The following is a 20,333-nucleotide window of genomic DNA, read 5'->3' as shown; positions in this document are numbered from 1 at the left end:
AAGAACATTATGAAAAAAATCTCCAACAAAAAATAATATGTGATAATAATAATTGCTAGTTTGCATCTGGGCAAAAATCATTTCGGAGAAATGGGTTTGGCGGGGAGTTAGTTGAGACGGAGTATAAATTGTTCGATGATTTCTGTTAGAGGTACAGTTCATTTCATACTTCAATCCATTCAACACAAAATGGCTTTCAACGTATGTGCAATGAGTTATATCTACATTTTATGACTTTAATAAGATATCTTTTTTAAATATCTATAAAAATAAGTGTTCAAAGAAAGAAGAAATAATTTTTAAGAAATATTTAACTTGTAAAAACTACAGAGAGCACGAAGTGCCGATTAAACTTCGAAAACACCAACGCACTTTTACAAATCACCGCAAATATCAAGTACAAGTATTAACAGTGAGAATTACTTCTATTTCAGGTTTACGCTTTCGCTTGCTTCGTGGCTGTGCCAGTGCTGGAGTCATTCAACCAGTTCACTACGCCCCCCAGGTTGTCCAATATACCGCCCCCGTTAAAATAGCCACCCCGATCCATGAATCTGCTACCCCAGCTAAGGTTGCTTACTCCGTTCCTCAACAACAGCAATATTCCTACTCCGCTCCCCAGCAACAGCAATACTCTCACTCCGCTCCCCAGCAGCAACAGTACTCGCACTCCGCCCCCCAACAGCAGCAGTACTCCTACGAGAAACACGAGGAACAGTACGCCCCAGCCCAGTACAGCTTCGAGTATTCTGTCCATGATGAGAAGACAGGAGACATCAAGAGCCAGAAGGAGACCCGCAATGGAGACAAGGTCGAGGGATACTACACCATGATTGAAGCTGATGGAACCCGTCGTATTGTAGAATACACCGCTGATGAGCACAGCGGATTCAACGCGGTTGTTCGTCATGAGGGTACTAAGACTGCTCAGGCTTCACCTCAATACCCTCATTCTGCTCCTTCTTACTCCCAAGGATCATCTCAGGGATCTTACTCCCTTGCCGCCCCCGCCTATAAGAGCTACTCTCAGGGTTCTCAGGAATCTTCCCTGGGATACTCTTCTCCCTCTTACTCCCACGCTGCCCCTTCCGCCCAGGGACAATCCTACTACCATTAAACAATTATATTATTTATTATATTGGTTAGAAAACGCTTTAATTTTAAGTAGCAATAAATTATTACTCAATGAATAAACAATGAATGTATTTATTTGGAGAAAAATCTTGAGGGAAAATTTTACCTGTTCCTGACTATATGACCAACTCAACAATTATGATCAATATTAAAGATTTAATTGTATTCATATATGTATTATATAATGAGAAAAACTCTAGAGATGCCAAATCGTGCATCGTGTGGTAGAGGTTGTTGTATTGATATAGCAATACATATACATGTCTCTCTCTGAGGTTGCCCACATGTTTATTTTGATTACAACAAAAGTCAGGAAGACGCCGCTTGTAATTGCTTCGTTCTATTCCCATCATTTCGGTTCGCAAATGTATACGCACCATAAGAGTAGCAAATATACCTGTTACACTAAATGGGATGATACACGCAGGAGCAATAAAATCGCGGTTTTAAGGTTCGCGAACTTTATCGGCTAGATGTCGGTGACACACGACAGCTCAACATTGTGTTTTTTGGGCATTATTTCATATTTCATTTTAAAAACCAACAAAAGAATTCGAAATCGGTGAGTGTTGGTGAAGCACTGGCTTACGAAAAGAGAGCGTTTATCATATGTGAATTTATTAACAAAATTACGGGAAGAGAAGGAAGATGTTCGTAATTGTTTGAGAATTCCTGAGCCGTTGTATGAAGAACTCTTGCACTTATTATTGCTGAACAGGATACTAATGTGCACACAAAATAAGAGCGTAGCAATTGCTACGTTGGCAATTTTCAAATTGCTCAGGAGCCATTTGTTACTATTGTGCCTCCCGTTTGTGACTCAAATATCTTTAATTATTAAGTGTTTTATAGTATTGTTTTAATGACAACGGCTAATGCAAATTATGAATTTATTTATGTGGATATTTATTTCTTTATTTATTACACGCACTAGTGGGCTTTTCTTTAAAAAAAATACAAGCATTTTGTATCAGAGTAAACACTTAAAAATTAATACCATAAAGAAGAATGTAAACATAATGGCAAAAATGAATCCTCACGCATATAATTTAATTTAAAACATTCCACAAAACAAAATAGTAGAAGCGGAGAAGTTATATGGGTACATAGGTCTATTTGTGTCTAGAAGAATAAAAGTGATAGAATATACAACATTTATACTGATTAGTTTTGAAATGAAATATATCACCCAGATCAGAATATTTGTTTCCGAGATTGTGAAGTCTCGGAATCGGAGAATTTTGGTAAGCTAGTGTCCTGGTATTATTGAAGTAAAAAGGTAAGAAATGTCGGCATGATTTTTTCGACATGGATATTGATACATTGAAGTAATTCGGGACAGTCAATTTTAAAATGTAGTATTCTTTGTAACAGTATTAAATCCGTGCTTATTCTTCTTTCTGAAAGTTTCACTAGAGACATTTTATCCAAGAGGTAATTGTGATTTATGTTTTGTATAGGAATATGCAATTTATAATTTATATACCGTAGAAACTTTCGTTGAATCTTTTCAATGTTATCTGAATGAATATTGAAAAATGGAGACCATAACGTAGAGTTATTCAGTCTGTCCTGGCTCACCGTCTTTCTTAAAAAGGATATTTTTAACGTTGAGAAACATCTTTCGTTTTCAACTGTGGTCATTGGAATGGTGCACACAAGTTTTAGTAATTTCACAATCTCGAAAATTTTAAGCAATCAATAAGTTTGGACAGGATGTATCGATTTTTATTAACTAGCTCATTATGGTGTTTAACTTAGGCACGGTAGCCTGAATCCAATTGCATTCTGATATCAACTATTCACAAAACATTTCAGCTCAAAACTTTTCATAAATGTACATGACAAAAACATGTAAATGTTTTTTTTATTTTTTCAGAACGGTGAGTTAAATCAATAACACCGCTGATTGTCCAAACTGAATCAACATCGTAAATTAATCACGGAAAACAAAATAAACTATTCAATTGATCACATCCACAGAGCCAAGAAGCTTTGTTTTACACTGTTTTGTTAAATGATCGAGTAAACTTCTTCGATCCAGATTTGCATTCTTATTTTATTATCAGTTCAGGTTCAGTTGGACCGGTATTTTTTATTATCAATTCGTTTTCAAAGCTCGACCTATTGTTCTTATTATATTTCACATACAAACTCATTCTAAATTTATACGATGAACAAACACAAAAGTAATCATAAGTTGGTATAACCTCCAATTGATATACCTAATTAATAATTGATATATAAGATCGATAAAACCTGCAATCAAACTTCAAAACTTTCGCAGAGCAAGAAAAGTTTTAAATTCAACAGACAATGACCGGCAACGGCCAGTGTTGCCAACGGATCTTGGCCTAATTGTCGCCGTTTTTCAAACAGTAAAAATTAAATTTAATTTAACAGTAAAAACATTCAAAAGTAGCCTAATGTAGCCGAATTTCAGTTGCAGTAATTCTAATGAACTCGCATAAATTCTGCCCACATATTCCACACAAATATTCTACGTGAGCTCGATTCCCTCTTTTATTATTCACAATACATGGGGGGAGGAGGTGGTTAGAGAATTTCTGTAAAACATAATTCCCCACAAAAATAATTCAATATGAGTACTCCCCACAAAATATTTGAAATCCATGGGAGGGGGGGTTGTTACAGAACTTCGCTGAATAAAAATTCCGCACAGCCAAAAAAATCATATGTGATTCCCCACAACATCATATGGGGGGGGGGGGTGGCTACGGAATTCCATTTCGAAAAATTCCTCACATTTTTCCATTAAAATTGAAAATTTTCATTTCAATTTTTCAATTATTTATTATTTGTAATTTGGCTGATTTAAATAACTTGTCTCTGAGGTAGCCTAATCGGCGACCAGTTGCCTTTTAGATTTTTTCGTCGCCGATTCTCGTTCTGAGTAGCCTAAATGGCGATAAATCGCCTTCGTTGGCAACACTGGCAACGGCGACAACTGACTGAACTGGTAGTAACTAATATGACCATCACTCATCTCTTAATGACAAGTTTTATCTTGTTTGCTCGTATCGAAGGAAGCTGTAAGCGGGAAAAAGAGCAGATGGTCTATTGATGTTGGTCTATCGATGGTCGAAGACACGATATCGACAATAATATCACACATACGCGTTTTAGTTTAACTTTCCACTGAACAAACCGTTCCTTCTGATGTGGTGGTAAAGTTCCGGACTCCGTCCTTGATATTGAATTATTTGCAAAGAATAGTATGTACCCACGCTTTCGACTGTTCCACAGAATATGCGAACGAAGCAGTCAAATTTTGGATAGAAATCGAAAACGAACTGCTACGAACATAGGCAGATGTCACAGTCGGTCTGCAAGTTAAGCGCGCTTAATAAGTAGGTACCTTTTCTAGGAGATATAATAACCGAACCGAGTTTCGTATTGTGATTAGCCATTTTGGAAATCTTGTTGGTTGTTTGGCGCTCGGGAGCACATATTAGCAAGCCACCACTGGTGGTGACTGGCTATCAGCAAAATTTCAAACCGGTTTGAGCGCAGACGAACTGGCTCAGCAGTTTTAAAGTTCGCGTACTTAGGGTGACACATGGACGAAAAAGGTTGTCGAGCCATACGCACGCGTATTTGCTCGTGCGTCTATCATCCACAATAGTTCAAGCGATGACTGTAAAAACTGCCCACTTCAACCAAATGATGGCTGGGCATTAACACCAAAATAAGATTTGTAAAAAAATGCGTTCTACTAGATTCGTACTCGAGTGGAATCCTGGAAATGGAGGACTTCCTGAGTCATGCTTGTATAGATAATATCCAGCGTGCCACTTTAATAAAATTAACGAAAAAAGTTCAAGGCCAATTGATTAAAAAAATGTGTTCCTCAAGCTCTTACATCGGGAGAATTCGGAGTATAAGAAGTAGATTAATTTTGGTTTCCGGTGACATGTTTTTATTTTTACCGAAATGCATTTTTTACACCAAATAAAATCTGGAATTGCTGGTGAAAGCTGTTGAAAGATGCTGGTGGAATTGTCGGGCACGTCAAAACATTTCTAAGCACATAGGGAATAGAGACAGTCTAAATAATTAACGAGTATTTATCATTTCAGGAAAAATTCCGCAAAATATCCAGATAATATTGCATGTAGTAAAGAAAATACGAGCATTGTATTAAACGCTATACCGGCACTTAACATGGTAATTTTTTCACAAGTTCTGTAAATATAAATAAGTAAATAATAATAATTTTATAGGATATTTACAGTAAAAGTTGCATTTGAAGAAATATTATATATTCGATATTTGTTTCGAATCTGGAACTTATAATTTTGATATCAAAATACCAATGTAAAATTGTCTCTATTAACTCCCACCTATGTATTGTAAGTTCTTCTCATCCTACTGTTTAAATCATCGGGATTGCATTGGCAAAAAAAAAATCATTAATAATTAAAAACATGCGAAAAACTTTCAATGGCCCCTATCAAAATTGTCTACCAAATAAATATAAATTTACTAACCAAATAAGGATTTGTGATTTGATGATTATCAGGGATCCCTTACAAATTTTTTCACTGTACGTAGATACCATAAATTTCCAAACACCATGCAAATTATGTAATTCTTTAACTAATGCTTACAATAATAATTATTATTATTATCCTACCGACACTTAGATTTATAAAACTTGTCCGTGTGAAATATAAACTTGTCCGTGTGAAATCAAACAATGTCACACTGTGTAATGTTTTGGCCAAAGCAGCAGGCAAATGAAACTGAAAATGATATAAAATTGAACTGAATACGAAATTGTTCGGTCTCTAGCTCCACCCACTCAAAGCGCTCCACGTGCAAGGAAACGCTTTTAATAAATTAGCAATAGTTAAACCAGTAAGTTTTCTCCGTCTAAAATCAAAAAGTTACTCTACTACTCCACAAAATCATAGTGCAAGTTTGCTTTGTACAGTTGTTGTTAGATCCATGATAACCTACAAGTATGTTTATTCATAAAAACGTAATCAAATTAAGACCTTATTACTTTCTATGATACCATCATTTTAATTTATTTCAGGATATATCTGAAAATTTTAAGAATCTTGGATGGAAAAAATTTATAAGAAAAAAATAGGTGGAGTTCAAAATAATTTATTAATAAGTTACTAAATCATAATTTAACAGTTTTCAGTTCGGTTTAGTGGTAATAGGACTGGGCGGGGGCGGCGTATGCCTTATAGGCAGGAGCAGCGTATGCCTTGTAGGCGGGGGCGGCGTATGCCTGGTAAGCGGGGGCAGCGTATGCTTGGTAGGCGGGGGCAGCCTGAGCGTACACGGGGGCGGCGACCTTGACGATCTGCTTCAGAGGAGCGTGTTGGGCGGGCTCGTTGCGGACGATAGCGTTGAAGCCATTGTGCTCATCAGCGGTGTATTCTACAACACGACGGCTTCCGTCAGCCTCGATCAGGGAGTAGGATCCCTTAACGTCATCTCCGTTGCGGGTCTCCTGCTGGCTCTTGATGTCGCCTGTGTGCTCATCATGGACAGAGTATTCGAAGTTGTACGCAGCTGGAGCGTACTGCTCCTCCTGGGCGTAGTGGACCTTGTGAACCTGGGGGGCGGAGTAGTGGACCTGGGGGGCGGCATACTGTACCACGGGGGCCAGGAGGCCAGCGTTGGCCACGGCTACGAAGCAAGCGAAAGCAAGGATCTGAAAAGGAGGCACATAAATAATTAATAAAAATCAAGGAATTCTCGTGTCCGCAGGATTACATCTATCCTAATAAACTCAAATTGTATTTGGATTTGGCCTTTCGAATTTTTACAAACTTTAACACATTAAAAAACATAAGCTTTCCTGAAACACTTAGTGAAATAAAATGTATTTACAAACTTATATCTATTTGATATTATGTTATGCTTTTATTAAAGTTAAATTTAGTAAGAACGTACTTTGAATGCCATCTTGTCTGCTGTTGAATTCAAACTGTACCGTATTGGTCTGAAAACTCGGTATAAATAACACGGTCGTGACCTCAACTCACAACCCCTTCTACATCTCCCAACTATCCAAGCTTTTCTTCACCGCGTAGTAACAACAGTATTCATATGTGACGAAAACGACAGTATATTACATGACGTTATTACTCAGCGAATATTATACTTTGTCCGCAGAGATTTTATTCTCACTACATTTAGGACGGGTTGTTTCACAGAATTTGGACAATTGAACGTTAATTTTCAGGTTCTGTGAAAGTCCTAATTAATTTCTGTTATTATTTCACTGTGGATCAGTTGTTTCAAAGAACTGAAATAATAAGAGAACTTGAATAGAACTTTCACAGAATTAGAAAATTTAATTTGAAATTTCACAAATTGTTCAAATTCTCTAAAAAAACCCGTCCTTGGACTATAAATAATAATGGTTGGTACCTAATAACAGTTTTTATCCTGTCTTTTTTGATGGATTTTGAATTTGTAACAATACTTTGGTTTCAAAAATGTATATACATCTACAAGTTATATATGCACCTCTTTGAAAGCTACAAGGCTGGTACGACGACCTGACGATAGCCAATCTTTGATATGAGAATTTACTGAAATAGCTTTATGTGATAAAATGAATGTAATTCTAATCATATCGATATGTCATAATCATATCTAAGTATTGGTACCACCGCCCGTACCTATACTTAGATAACCAACACACATGCCATAGGTTACCCCACGTGGCTCACTACGTTCGGTGACTTAGCAGCTGTGCTCGGGGTCACGGAGTGCCATTTGCCCACCCGATGTGTGGCGGGTCGGATCGTGAGAGATTGGTTGGTGGAGACCTTTTACCCTCTCCAGCCGGGCTCTCTCTCGACCCATCGCCTTGCACCGCAGTGGGGGGGATGTATTCATACGTCCATCACTCCTGGACGCATTGACCCCCGGATTCCTACCCAACACTCACACCTTTTTTCTTTCCCAGAACTTCATTCCATTCCTTTCCCTAAAAACACCCTCCACACATCCCCAAGATGACACAGGCCCTGAAGGAATTTTTTCTTCTGTCCTCCTGTTTGGTATTAATGTAAAAAAAAAAAACTCTCTTTAATGTACCTACCGACAGAGTTAGTTTTATTGCTAAATACACGCTTTAGTCTGGTCGAGGATTTAGAAATGTATTTCTAGCTATGCTCATTGGCCCCAGATCCCTGGGTCACGGGATCGAAACCAAGCGTCTTCAAATAAAAATTAAGTGAATAACGCATAAGAATTCCAACAGCTCCCAACCATCTGGAGTCAGCTAGAATTTGGCATCTTCAATTAGGGTACTTTGCGAAGCTGAATGTAGTGGGGAGGGAAATAAAATGGGGATGAGGAAGGTTGCCAAAGTACCTGACTATTCAGAACTGGGCCCCATCATGGCCCATTCATTTCAAGCAACGTTTCAATTCAATGTAAATCATTTAAATAAAATAACAAACTTTGTTGACACCACTTGCTGTTTCTTCATCAGGGCACAAGGTATACTTAAAATATATACACCTAAGAAGAGAAAAATAATTACTAATATCTAGACAAAAACCATAACAGAATTATTCCAATTTGGAAACACGAAAAAATTAAAATCTATATTATAACCTGTACTAAATAAAATAAATAAATAAACATTAAGCCGTGATTAATTCGTTATCATAAAGGTATAAAATTATTAAAAATTAACTATTGAACTGAAAATTATATTTTATGAATTTAACGATACAATGCTTATTTATGAAACCTGTTGATACTTTTTTTGTGTTATTTGGTTTAATTTAAATGACTCCACTAAGTGATTTTGCTAGTATTTAAGAAAATGTGAATAATTTATAGAATGCGAAATTTAAAAAGTTATAAAAAAATATTTCAAATAAATAGTCTACTGTGAAATTAAGATTATAAAACATACATTTAAAAAAAAAACTATATAAACCGTAGCAAAGAAAAAATACACTCATTTCCAGTTAATAATATACTCGTACAAACATAATTTTATATCAATTTGCTTACATTATAAACATTATATTTTAATGTAACATTTTTTCATACAAAACAATATAATATTATTAATTTATGATGTGCGAATCCAAATTTCTTTCATACAGATTTTTTAAATTTATTTAGTAAATAAAACATTTGTATAAATTTAGGGTTGTCCCACAAATTTGTCATATGGCAGCTTATCTGTAGGTTCTACCAATTAAACATTCTTAATATGATGTATAAGAAAATATTTGTAGATAAATACTTTCATAGTTTTAAGGAAATATTAGAATAGATCACATAGTAACATTAGGTAATTTAAATTACATCTATTAAATTTATAAAATATCTCAATATACCTGCCTAATAACAAGATATGTAGGCAGATACATTAAGAAATTCAAAAATACATGAAATTTTCGTTCATTAACCAAAGCTTTATCATTTAAGGGCATAGTCTCTCATTTTTTTCTAATTTTTATTGATTTATTGAAAATCACTGACATTAAGTATTCAAGAGTTCGGCTTCCATATTTATTTAATATTCGAGTAGTTTTTAGGCCCTTTCCCTCATTAAATCTTGTGGTATGTTTGTGTACCAGTAAGTGTTTGTTTGAACTTTCCCCCATGTTATCCATAATGTAGTGAACCATAGGAGATCTTTTATTGTAAGTAGGCTCTCTGATCCATATAGTACTTTTAAGTTATGTCTCTGTTTGTAAATATTTGATGTGACATTTTTTTATTATGACAGTTTGTAAATTTTGAATATATATAATGTAAATAGTGCTTGCGTGTCCCCAAGTTTGAATTCCATATCTAAGGATGGATTCCACCATAGAAAAATATATGAGTTTAAAAGTGCAATGAGGAAAAATAAATTTTAATTTATAAAAGTTACTAGCAAAGGATCGGAGCTGGTTACAAATTTTTGCCACTTGTTTATCCCACTTAAAATTACTTAAGTATATTCATTTGTGAAATCATTTTTTTCACAGTCGCAAACATTAACAATTTCTTTATGTATACAGTCAAAACTATGAGCGGTTATTTCAGGTATATTCAACATTTTAAAACTCGGTGTTCTTATATAAATGCATTTATTTTTTTAACATTAATAATTAGTCCTACATCATGGGTCCATTTAAGAAGCTCGTTAAAGTCTTATTGTAATTCTTGTATATCTATTAAGGGATTTGCATTGGATACTACAAGAGCAGTATCATCAGCAAAAATGAATTTTTAAAAAAGAGATTTTTTGAAAAATTTTCACAAAGCAATAACATATTTAGTATATAATTTTGGACCTAGAATTGACCCTTGCGTTTGCTTTGATATATCTTGATTTACGAATTATATTTAAAATCTTCACACTCATTTTTCTATTTGAAAAATAGTTCTTGAAGAAAAAGAGGAGTTTATCCCGGATTCCCATAATTTCAAGTACCTTAATTATTTATATATTGCTGAGTGAATCAAAAGCTTTTGAGAAATAAATAAATACATAGAATCAGTACATGTTGTTTAGAGTTAAGTTGTGAATTTATTTAATTAGAAAATTTTTCGAGCAATTTAACTTATCTCTAACTTTTTTTTTGAAAACCATACTGGCATTCATCAATAATAATGAGATTTTTATCTAAATTTATAGATATATATTTTTCTTAAATTTTTTAAAATGCAGGTAGTATGGAAATCGGCCTGTAATTATTTATTAAGGAGTGATTTCCATTTTTAAAGATAGGCCTTACAATGCTGAATTTGAATTCATCAGAAATGTGGCACGTGTCAATTATTCTGTTAATTAAGTGGGTAATTACAGGACTAAGTAATTTTACATGTTTTTTCAAATCATACATACGAATTAAATCCACGCCTGGTGTCTTAGAATTTTTGATACCTCCGATAATTTATTCAATTTGCTTTGCCTTTGCTCTTGGTAGGTACATTGAATGAGGTAAATATTCCTGCATGTATTCAGACGCTCGGACATTAGTAATAACTTATTTACTCCCCCATAAAAGAAGTCTTTGATTTTTTTTGCCACTAGATCTGTCGATATAGACTTTAAGAAATATTTTGATATGACTTCATCACAACCGGATTTATCTTTCCTTCCTAAAATTTTATTAATTTCATTCAATGTTTTTTTAATGTCTTTGAAACAGTGATAAAATTTATTGTTATAGTATATTTTTTTGTGTTTAATATTCGTTTAGTTATTAGGTAGCTTATACAATTTTGACGTAGAATGTGTGTGACCTACTGATAGAAAAATAATAATATAAAAATTTAAGAACTGCGTGGGCTAAGCGTATTGGTACTTGATTTGGCTTAAGTTGTGTCACGTTAATGACAGTTAGAAATGTGCCGACTGGTGGGGTGAGGTTATTGGGTTTTTTTAGAAGGGCTTTATGACTGATTACGTACAGTTTGATTTAACCAGCAGACAAAATGGCATCCAGAGTATGTTTTTTTACTGATTTTACAAAATCATATAAAAATCTCCGGTGTTTATCTTTCTTTTCTATTACCCGATGACACACAACGTTTTATTATGATATTCTACAAATCAATTTAATAATTAATTGTGTGAAATGAAACAATCAGTAAAAGCTTTTACCTTAAGAACTTGATTCCGATTTGCTGTCATAAAGCTTAAAAATATTATATTCATTTCAGGTATTCGCTTTCGCTTGTTCGAGGCCGTGGCAATGCAGGTCTCCTGACTCCTGTAGCACACTATGCTGCCCTCGCCCAGGTCCTCTACAGGTGCACTACGCAGCCCTTCAGGTCCACTACTCCACCCCCTAGATTCACAAGGTCCACTACGCCTAGGAGGAGCAGTACGTTCCAGCTGCGTACAATTTCGAATTAAATTAATGGCATGATGTACACGGAGAAAAATGAGAATTGCTGATTTATTAAAATCCTGTTAAAAAGGTGACATTTCGTAATAATTTATTAGTTCTTTAAAAATATATCGCAACACGTGTCAAATACTTACAGTCCCGTTTTTAACAGATTTTCAATAAATTAGCAATATTTTATATCAGTAAATTTTCTCCCGTCTAAAACCAAAAAATTACTTTCTACTCCACAAAATCATAGTGCAGGTTTGCTTTGTACAGTTGTTGTTAGACCCATGATAACCTACAAGTATGTTTATTCATAAAAACGAAATCGAATTAAGACGTGGTTTAGTTCTATGATCATTTCAATTTATTTCAGAATATTTCTCAAAATTTTAAGATTCTTGCATGGAAAAAATCATAAAAAAAATAGGTGGAGTTCAAAATAATTTATTAATAAGTTACTAAATCATAATTTAACAGTTTTCAGTTCGGTTTAGTGGTAATAGGACTGGGCGGGGGCGGCGTATGCCTTATAGGCAGGAGCAGCGTATGCCTTGTAGGCGGGGGCGGCATATGCCTGGTAAGCGGGGGCAGCGTATGCTTGGTAGGCGGGGGCAGCCTGAGCGTATACAGGGGCGGCGACCTTGACGATCTGCTTCAGGGGAGCGTGTTGGGCGGGCTCGTTGCGGACGATAGCGTTGAAGCCATTGTGCTCATCAGCGGTGTATTCTACAACACGACGGCTTCCGTCAGCCTCGATCAGGGAGTAGGATCCCTTGACGTCATCTCCGTTGCGGGTCTCCTGCTGGCTCTTAATGTCTCCTGTGTGCTCATCATGGACAGAGTATTCGAAGTTGTACGCAGCTGGAGCGTACTGCTCCTCCTGGGCGTAGTGGACCTTGTGAACCTGGGGAGCGGAGTAGTGGACCTGGGGGGCGGCATATTGGACCACGGGAGCCAGGAGACCGGCGTTGGCCACGGCTACGAAACAGGCGAAAGCGAATACCTGAAATCGAGAAATAAAATTATATACTTTCACCAATTTGTAAATAACATTACGACATTGAATTTTATTAAAAAAAAAATTCATACAAAGATAAATTAAAACATTATTTGGTAGAGCATTAGTAGGTTGTTAATATTTTTTATAGCCAAACGAACATTACTATTCAAAACATACTTTGAATGCCATTTTGTCTGCTGATTAAATCAAACTGTACCATATTGGTCAAAAAGCTCACCTTAAATACGCCAATTCTCTTACCCCCGCCAATTGTCAGTTTTCAGGTATCCACAAGATCCCAATTCGGATATCTAACTTATCGAACACAACTGATAGCCAATAATGTTAGCCCACGTAATTTCAACGTATTTATTTATGTTTCAGTAGGTCACTAAACTCAAGGACTAATTACATTGACAAATATTTGCACACTGCAGATCTTGGTAATGTCTTGCTGGTCATGTTGGTACCCACGTATATAAATTCGAAATTGTGGGGAAAATAAAATTTTTATAAATCTATAAATAAAATTGCTTTTATTGCATCGAGGCAATACATTTTAAATAAATATTCCTCTATCGACATGTTTAAAAATGTAAAAGTTATGATGAGAATTTTGAAAAAAATACTGGTTTTCATAATTATTAATAACATTTAACATAAATTTGTTCACTTTTGGAAACAACTCATTTGGTCTCACAGAAATCGTTGTCTCCCTTAATCGTGTGTTGAGAAATAGGTTCTAAACGGTGATGGAAAGAAAAAGCACCCCTCTTTACTTATTCAAGAAGTTAACCGCAGTAGAATTAAAATGTGCACCTTTATGAAGCCAAAGGTTCCGACCACAATTTGAAAAAAACTTTTTTTCGTGTTTTTTTATTAATTATTTGTGAAACGACAAAAAATAAAGTGACAATAACGTTGTACATTTGTATAGTGAAATAAGTGCGTTTTCGGATGTTTTTTCGTTATCAGTATTTTTTTTTTAACATAAAACGTAAAGTTTGTATTTTTTATGTTTGCATTAAAAATATTAATATTTCAAAAATAATTTTTTTTTATAATAACAACGTTTTAAAGCGTATTTTATCACCTTTCAAAAAAAGTTTTTTGTTTTCAGATGTCGAGAAATATTCCATTTATTTGCATTTTATTTCAAAACGGGAATACCTTATGACTGAATATGCCTGAGGCCTGACGAGTTAAATTTTGGTTTTACAAAACTAGTTCAGAATTAATTGTGACAAGTGGTGGCATGTTACTTTTAAATATGCTAGAGTGCTTATATTGAAAACCGTGAATTTACTTTGTTGTAATCGGTTTGTTCTCTTTAAATTACAATGTTTTAATTTTTCAACCAAATTATTAAATGTGAAATAAAATGGATATCCACAAATTGAACTTAAAAAACTCATTCCATCGTTTACATGAACATTTTCAAGAATTTTCAGCTAGGGTGGGGCGCTAGTTCTGTCCTAGATTACTAAACGCCACTGGCTGTAACCGTAGCAAAACATACGAAAAATGTTTCGTTCAATTTTATTAATATAATTAAAATAACAGTTTATTATAAGTTATCTCTTTCAGTTAGATCCTATAGAACAAGTAAACTTTAACAAAACCGAAAATATAACGATTCTTTCGCAGAGACATATCGACAATAATATCCAAAATTATGATTGGAAATGTTTCTAGAAGAAAATTAATGTTCTACTTTTTATTCAAAATTTCAAAATTATTTTGATGACTTGTATAAAAATAGCACAATTGTGATAAGTAAAAATTCCAAAACCCGGCCTTATGCAAAAAATGATTGGATATCTTCCGATATTCTAGTAAAATTATGGTGTCTTTTTTCCACTTTTTTCACGTTTAAAATTAAAATATTCTAATTTTTAAATGTCAAATAATATTTCAAATACAAAAATCAAAAAGAATATTTTTATATAGGTTTTAAAAATGGTATTTCTTTTTACACCTTCAAAAGAAGCACATTTAAAATTCCTTGAAAATATTCCGAAATTCGATGAGAACTTTTAAATTCAAGTTTATATAACAGATAAAGAACCCTATTTGGATGTTTTAACAATCCTTCCATGAACAATTTTATATCGGTTTTCACATACATGGTGGTTTATAATATATTATAAAATTTTCACCACGTTTTTTAGTAGGGCTGATAGAGTTTACATTCCTTGCAAAATCAGTGTAAAATGTTGTTCCCCTGCGGGAAGAAGGAAGGGGGTGTAGCGGTTGTCGAAGTCACCCGAATTCTTCCGACTTCGAACGAACGGAGTCGCTTGTGACGGGCAGCCGCGTGCCTCCGCACCACGCAGTTGGGTTGGGTTGGAATGGCGCGCAAATTTCAAGTGCTGAAATGAAAGGTTATACTATTGTTTTCGTACCTTTTCCAGTAAGATTTGTACAATGGTCGACAATTGGGGATGCCGTAGTCTCACTGGCTCCAGTTGGGACAGTCGGTAGCAGTTAGGTTTTCTGTAAAAAACATTTTCTGAAAAACAAAAAAAATGCATATTTTTCTTTTGATTCAACGAAATATCTAACCTAAGAACCTATTTTGCATTAAATACAAAAAAGATGCTTAGGTTTGATGTTTTCCTTCTTCATTTTAGCTGACTTATTAATCACTTTGGCAGTACCATAAATATAAAAAATATTTTTAGGATAGTTTTTTTATACTTGACTAGCTGTACCCCGCCACGCGTTCCTGTGGCTTTTTCTGTCTGTGCTGATTAAGAAAAAATAGCGTGTGTTGCTTTTACATCCAAAAGATGGCGATGTTTTAAAAAAAATCTATTTTTACCCGTGTCAGGTGACATCTATATAATATGGGTATATACTCGTAAAAAGACGCAAATTCCAATGCAATGTTGTTTCAAAATCAAAGTAAAGCATCAACGCAATCAGTAAAGATCTTTCGGGGATTTAAGATTTTGAACAAACAAACACAACAAGTCATAATTAACAACCATACTAGTAAACCAATGCCCATTACATATGGAGTTCCACAAGGAAGCATTCTAGGGCCCGTTCTTTTAACTATTTACATAAATGAACTTCGCAGCATGAAAATACACGGTGAAATAGTTAGTTAAATAGTCAGTTTTACTCTTAAAATCTAACGATTGGAATAATGTATATAACATAGCGAATTTAGGAATCTCGCAAGTGAAAACATGGCTAGACTCAAACATACTTACACTAAACATATCGAAAACAAAATTCACAACATACAGTTTAAATAGCACGGGACAACCAAAAAACAGACCAGTTAGACAAGCGTATAAAGAAAACATAAAAACTCCGACGTTAAATACAAACTTTGGACAAAGACACTATTAATAACATGCTATAAAATGATTCAACATTCTAACACTTGAAAATAAAATTAAGGAAAACAAAAATAAGTTCGGACACAAAATTACAAAAAGGATTAAAGAACATGAAAAACAATATTACCAAAATATCGTAACATAAAATAATAAAACCTACACGTAACACACCAAACCAATATAAAACACACATCACTCACAAACACACAATATATAATATAAATATACCGATTTTAACTTTATTTTATTTTTATTTTAATTTTAATTTATTTTACATTAATTTTAAATATATATATTTTTAGTTTAAATTTATCTTAATCTTATGTTTTTTTTATTCATTCACATTATATATACCTATATATTTTCTTTAAATGTATTATGTATATTTTGTATTATAAAATGGAGGCCTCAGCACGGGTAAGCCACCCAGTGAAGTCAAAATTACTGGATTGTACTATGAAATGTAAAATATTGTACCAAAAAAAAAAAAATATATATATATATATATTTATAGATAAGGTAGAATTCCGCTAAACTAGTACCTACATAATACGCTTACATTATCGTTCTGTGTCACAATTTTATATGGTTCTTTTACTATCAATTCCCAACATGAATTACGCGTAAATATATTATTTTTTAAGAAATTATATTTAAAATGCAACATCTCCAACCCCAAAAACCTTAAACACGTAATTGTTTCTAAGTGTTCATTAATTAAGAGGAATTGAAGTGTTATTTTCTTGTAATTATGCTTATTAAGAACGAGTAGGAATAATAAAATTTACCATTGAAAGAAATCCAAGAGTTTTAAATTTTCTCTCTGGAACGTAAATAATTTTTCTTCAAAAAATCTTTTTGGAAACTTAAATTTTGTTTAGCGATTTGAAGCAATCCAGAATCTTTAAAAATGCTGTCATATTGAATCATTAAAAATGCTATTAAACTGAATGATTGAAAATGCTATTATATTGAACCATTGAAAATGATGTTATACTGAAATCTGTGAGTGTTGTTATGCAGTAAGCATATAATGCGCTTTCTTATTGACTGTGAATTGAAGTTGTGTTCGACAAATAGTACCTTCCTATATTACCTACGCAACCGCCTTCTTCGGTTCATCGGTGCCTCAAAAACAAACAACTCACATATTTAACTGTTTTATAAACTGTTGTGTTGGGGACGAAACAGCACCGTCGCACCGCGGAATTCAATAGGAATGGAAACTTCGGATATGCCGACATACCTTTTTTCTATTCTTCCGCGTTTTCTCTCCTTTGCGCTGGTTCATACACAATACACTAATTATCACCAAAATGCGCGAGCTCACGATGGCTTTTCAAGTTTCGAAACGGTCGAAAAAGGGGTGCTGCGTAATCAGAAACAGCTTAGATGTTGACAGGACGATTTTTTCGACTGAACTAAGGGCGGCTTGCACCATAAGTTAAATTTGGTTTAAATATCATTTTAAACACATTATTTGATTTAAGTCGACTTGGCGTCTTGCACCACAAAATTTAATTCGTTAAATGCGTTTAAAGAACTATAAAAGTTAAATAACGAAAAGGGTCTGTTTAACCGAGTTAAACGTGTTTAGCCCTACTCATAAAGCAGTAATGTCAATTTTTTTAGTTTATACCTTCGATATCTGATTGTGGTTAAAATCTATCTCATTTTAATTTGTACTCACAATGAACATTTGGGATTTGTTTTCTCACGATGATGAAGAAATTACATTATACAAATTATAAAATTATGGAAATTATAAATAAATTATACTTATATATATATATAAGTAGACAGTTTATAGTCAGAGAAGTAAACACAAGAACAAAATTATTTGAAACACTCAGTGCCAAGATGTTTCAAATAAGATTTCGTCTCAGTAAAGAAACGACAGCATTATTAGTGCAAGAAATTGAACCTCAGTTAAAATTCAACACCAATAAATACATCAGCGAGGTGCTCGTAGTCGTAACTTGGAGCTAACACTCCTTATCGAGGAGTACTTTGCAAGTTTATAAACTTCTAATCATACTTACAGCATTCTTACAATACTTTAAAACAATATAATATGTAAAAGAAATAAAAAAAACAAAATTACTCGGATAATTGTTTTATTTTTAATTCCAACAACAGAAGCTCTTTCTGTATTATTATGTCTATTTGCTTTAACTTTTTCTTCATAAAATAAATGAACACACTATTAAACCACACACAATCACAAAATACTTTGACGCTTCAAGTAAAATGAAACATCGTAGCTGTTTATCGACTCGTTAATGGCGGTCATAAGTTAAATGTATTTAGGGTCTTAAATTCGTTTAGTTAAATAAAATTTGCGATAGTTGGTGCAAGCCGCCCTAAAGTTACACTAAGTCGGCATAGGAAAGGTAAAAATTGGGTAGGTGGGCAACAATAAGATTCATCAAGGAAATCAAAGGAAAGGTGTAGGTAATACGATGCTAGGTACCAGTGTTTTGCTAGATTGATATTTCATAGGAACCTGCTGTTTTACCGAAGCCATCTTTTTTTAAGCTCTTGCGTGTACAATATGAAAGAGACACATATGTAAAACGTGCTTTCTGCTAGCTTAAATAATTTTAAGCGGTATGTGCAAGTATAACATACTAAAGTGTAGTAATTAAAAAAAAACATTTGCTGATAAATAATTTATTAACAATTAGGTACTAAATTCTAGTGGATGGCAGTTGTGACTTAATGGTAGTAGGATTGGGCGGGGGCGGCGTATGCCTTGTAGGCGGGGGCGGCGTATGCCTTGTAAGCGGGGGCGGCATGAGCGTAAGCAGGGGCGGCATGAGCGTAGACGGGGGCGGCGATGATCTTCTTGACGGCAACGGGGTGCTGTCCGGGCTCCTTGTGGACGACGGCGTTAAATCCGCTGTGAGCATCAGCGGTGTACTCTACAATACGACGGCTTCCGTCAGCCTCAATCAGGGAGTAGGATCCCTGCACCTGGTCTCCGTGGCGGGACTCCTTCTGGCTCTTGATATCTCCTGTGTGCTCATCATGGACAGAATATTCGAAGTTGTATTCAGCGGGGGCGTACTGCTCCTCCTGGGCGTAGTGGACCTTCTGGATCTGGGGAGCGGAGTAGTGGACCTGGGGGGCGGCATAGTGGACCTGGGGGGCGGCGTAGTGGACCTGGGCGGGAGCCAGGAGACCAGCGTTGGCCACGGCAACGAAACAAGCGAAAGCGAGTACCTATAAAATTAATGACATTAGAAATATTGTCTACAATGAATCTTCAATAATGGTGTGAAAAAAGAAGGTAACTAATATTACCAGTGCCAGAGAGGTGATATGATGTTACTAATAATGTTTGCTTGATTAGATTTCTTTTGAAATTGTTTTGTATTCTTATTAAAAAGATTTTATTGATAAATTTAATAAATTAATGTCTAAATATACGTACTTTGAATGCCATTTTGAATGTGTGTTGGACTGTCGTTGAAAATAAACTGTACCTAATTGAGGCCCAAAACTCCCCTTATATAGTTCAGAATTTCCCCTCCTCAGCAGTTTGCATTACCCACACGGGTATATTTTAATAATGTCACAAAATGAAACTGGATACTTTGTAACCAAGGCGTTCTATTATGCAACGTTGCACAATATTCACTCCAGTTTCTCATGAGACAGTTACTATTCAACATTCATTCATGTGTACACACATATATGTAGGTCCAATTATCGGGTACTCATTTGATACAATATACCCATTAAACACTGGTCATGAGGACATTGAAATTGACCGCGTTTCAGACCAGAATATGCAGTTTGACAACTTGCGTGTACCCGCGAACCTGCGAAAGTGGTAGATTGAAAAAATGTACTGGACTCGCATTAAACTGGGCGACTCCAGTGAGTGTTTCGTTATCTGAATTAATAATCTCTAGCCAAGGTCGCCCGCCTATTTTCTTCTTGATAAATATTCGATTAATCTTAAGAGTAGTTATAAAACCCACT

General features: G+C 34.6%; 2 protein-coding genes across 2 annotated transcripts; both read right to left on the bottom strand.

Moving 5' to 3' along the window:
* Positions 1 to 6,316: 6,316 nt before the first annotated feature.
* LOC149425837 (uncharacterized) lies at positions 6,317 to 13,179 on the bottom strand. The gene is made up of 3 exons (XM_089641924.1): positions 13,168 to 13,179; positions 12,502 to 12,993; positions 6,317 to 6,721 (listed from the first exon to the last, which is right to left on the bottom strand). The coding sequence occupies exons 1-3, from the start codon at positions 13,177 to 13,179 to the stop codon at positions 6,317 to 6,319; spliced, it is 909 nt and encodes a 302-aa protein (XP_089498050.1).
* A 5,882-nt stretch (positions 13,180 to 19,061) lies between these two features.
* On the bottom strand, positions 19,062 to 19,791 carry LOC149425836 (cuticle protein-like). Its single transcript, XM_089643677.1, has 2 exons — positions 19,780 to 19,791; positions 19,062 to 19,568 (listed from the first exon to the last, which is right to left on the bottom strand). Exons 1-2 carry the CDS (start codon positions 19,789 to 19,791, stop codon positions 19,062 to 19,064), a joined length of 519 nt encoding a protein of 172 aa, XP_089499803.1.
* Positions 19,792 to 20,333: the final 542 nt, after the last annotated feature.

The sequence above is a fragment of the Hesperophylax consimilis genome, chromosome 2 (genome assembly GCF_061612785.1).
Source record: "Hesperophylax consimilis isolate HC1 chromosome 2, BYU_Hcon_1.0, whole genome shotgun sequence".
Classification (NCBI taxonomy): domain Eukaryota; kingdom Metazoa; phylum Arthropoda; class Insecta; order Trichoptera; family Limnephilidae; genus Hesperophylax; species Hesperophylax consimilis.
This window is presented reverse-complemented; position numbering and strand designations above follow the sequence as displayed.

Coding starts and splice junctions, on each gene's coding strand:
- LOC149425837 (XM_089641924.1), bottom strand. Junction 6,722..12,501: donor ATAAGGCATACGCCGCCCCC/GCCCAGTCCTAT, acceptor CAGGTTCACAAG/GTCCACTACGCCCAGGAGGA.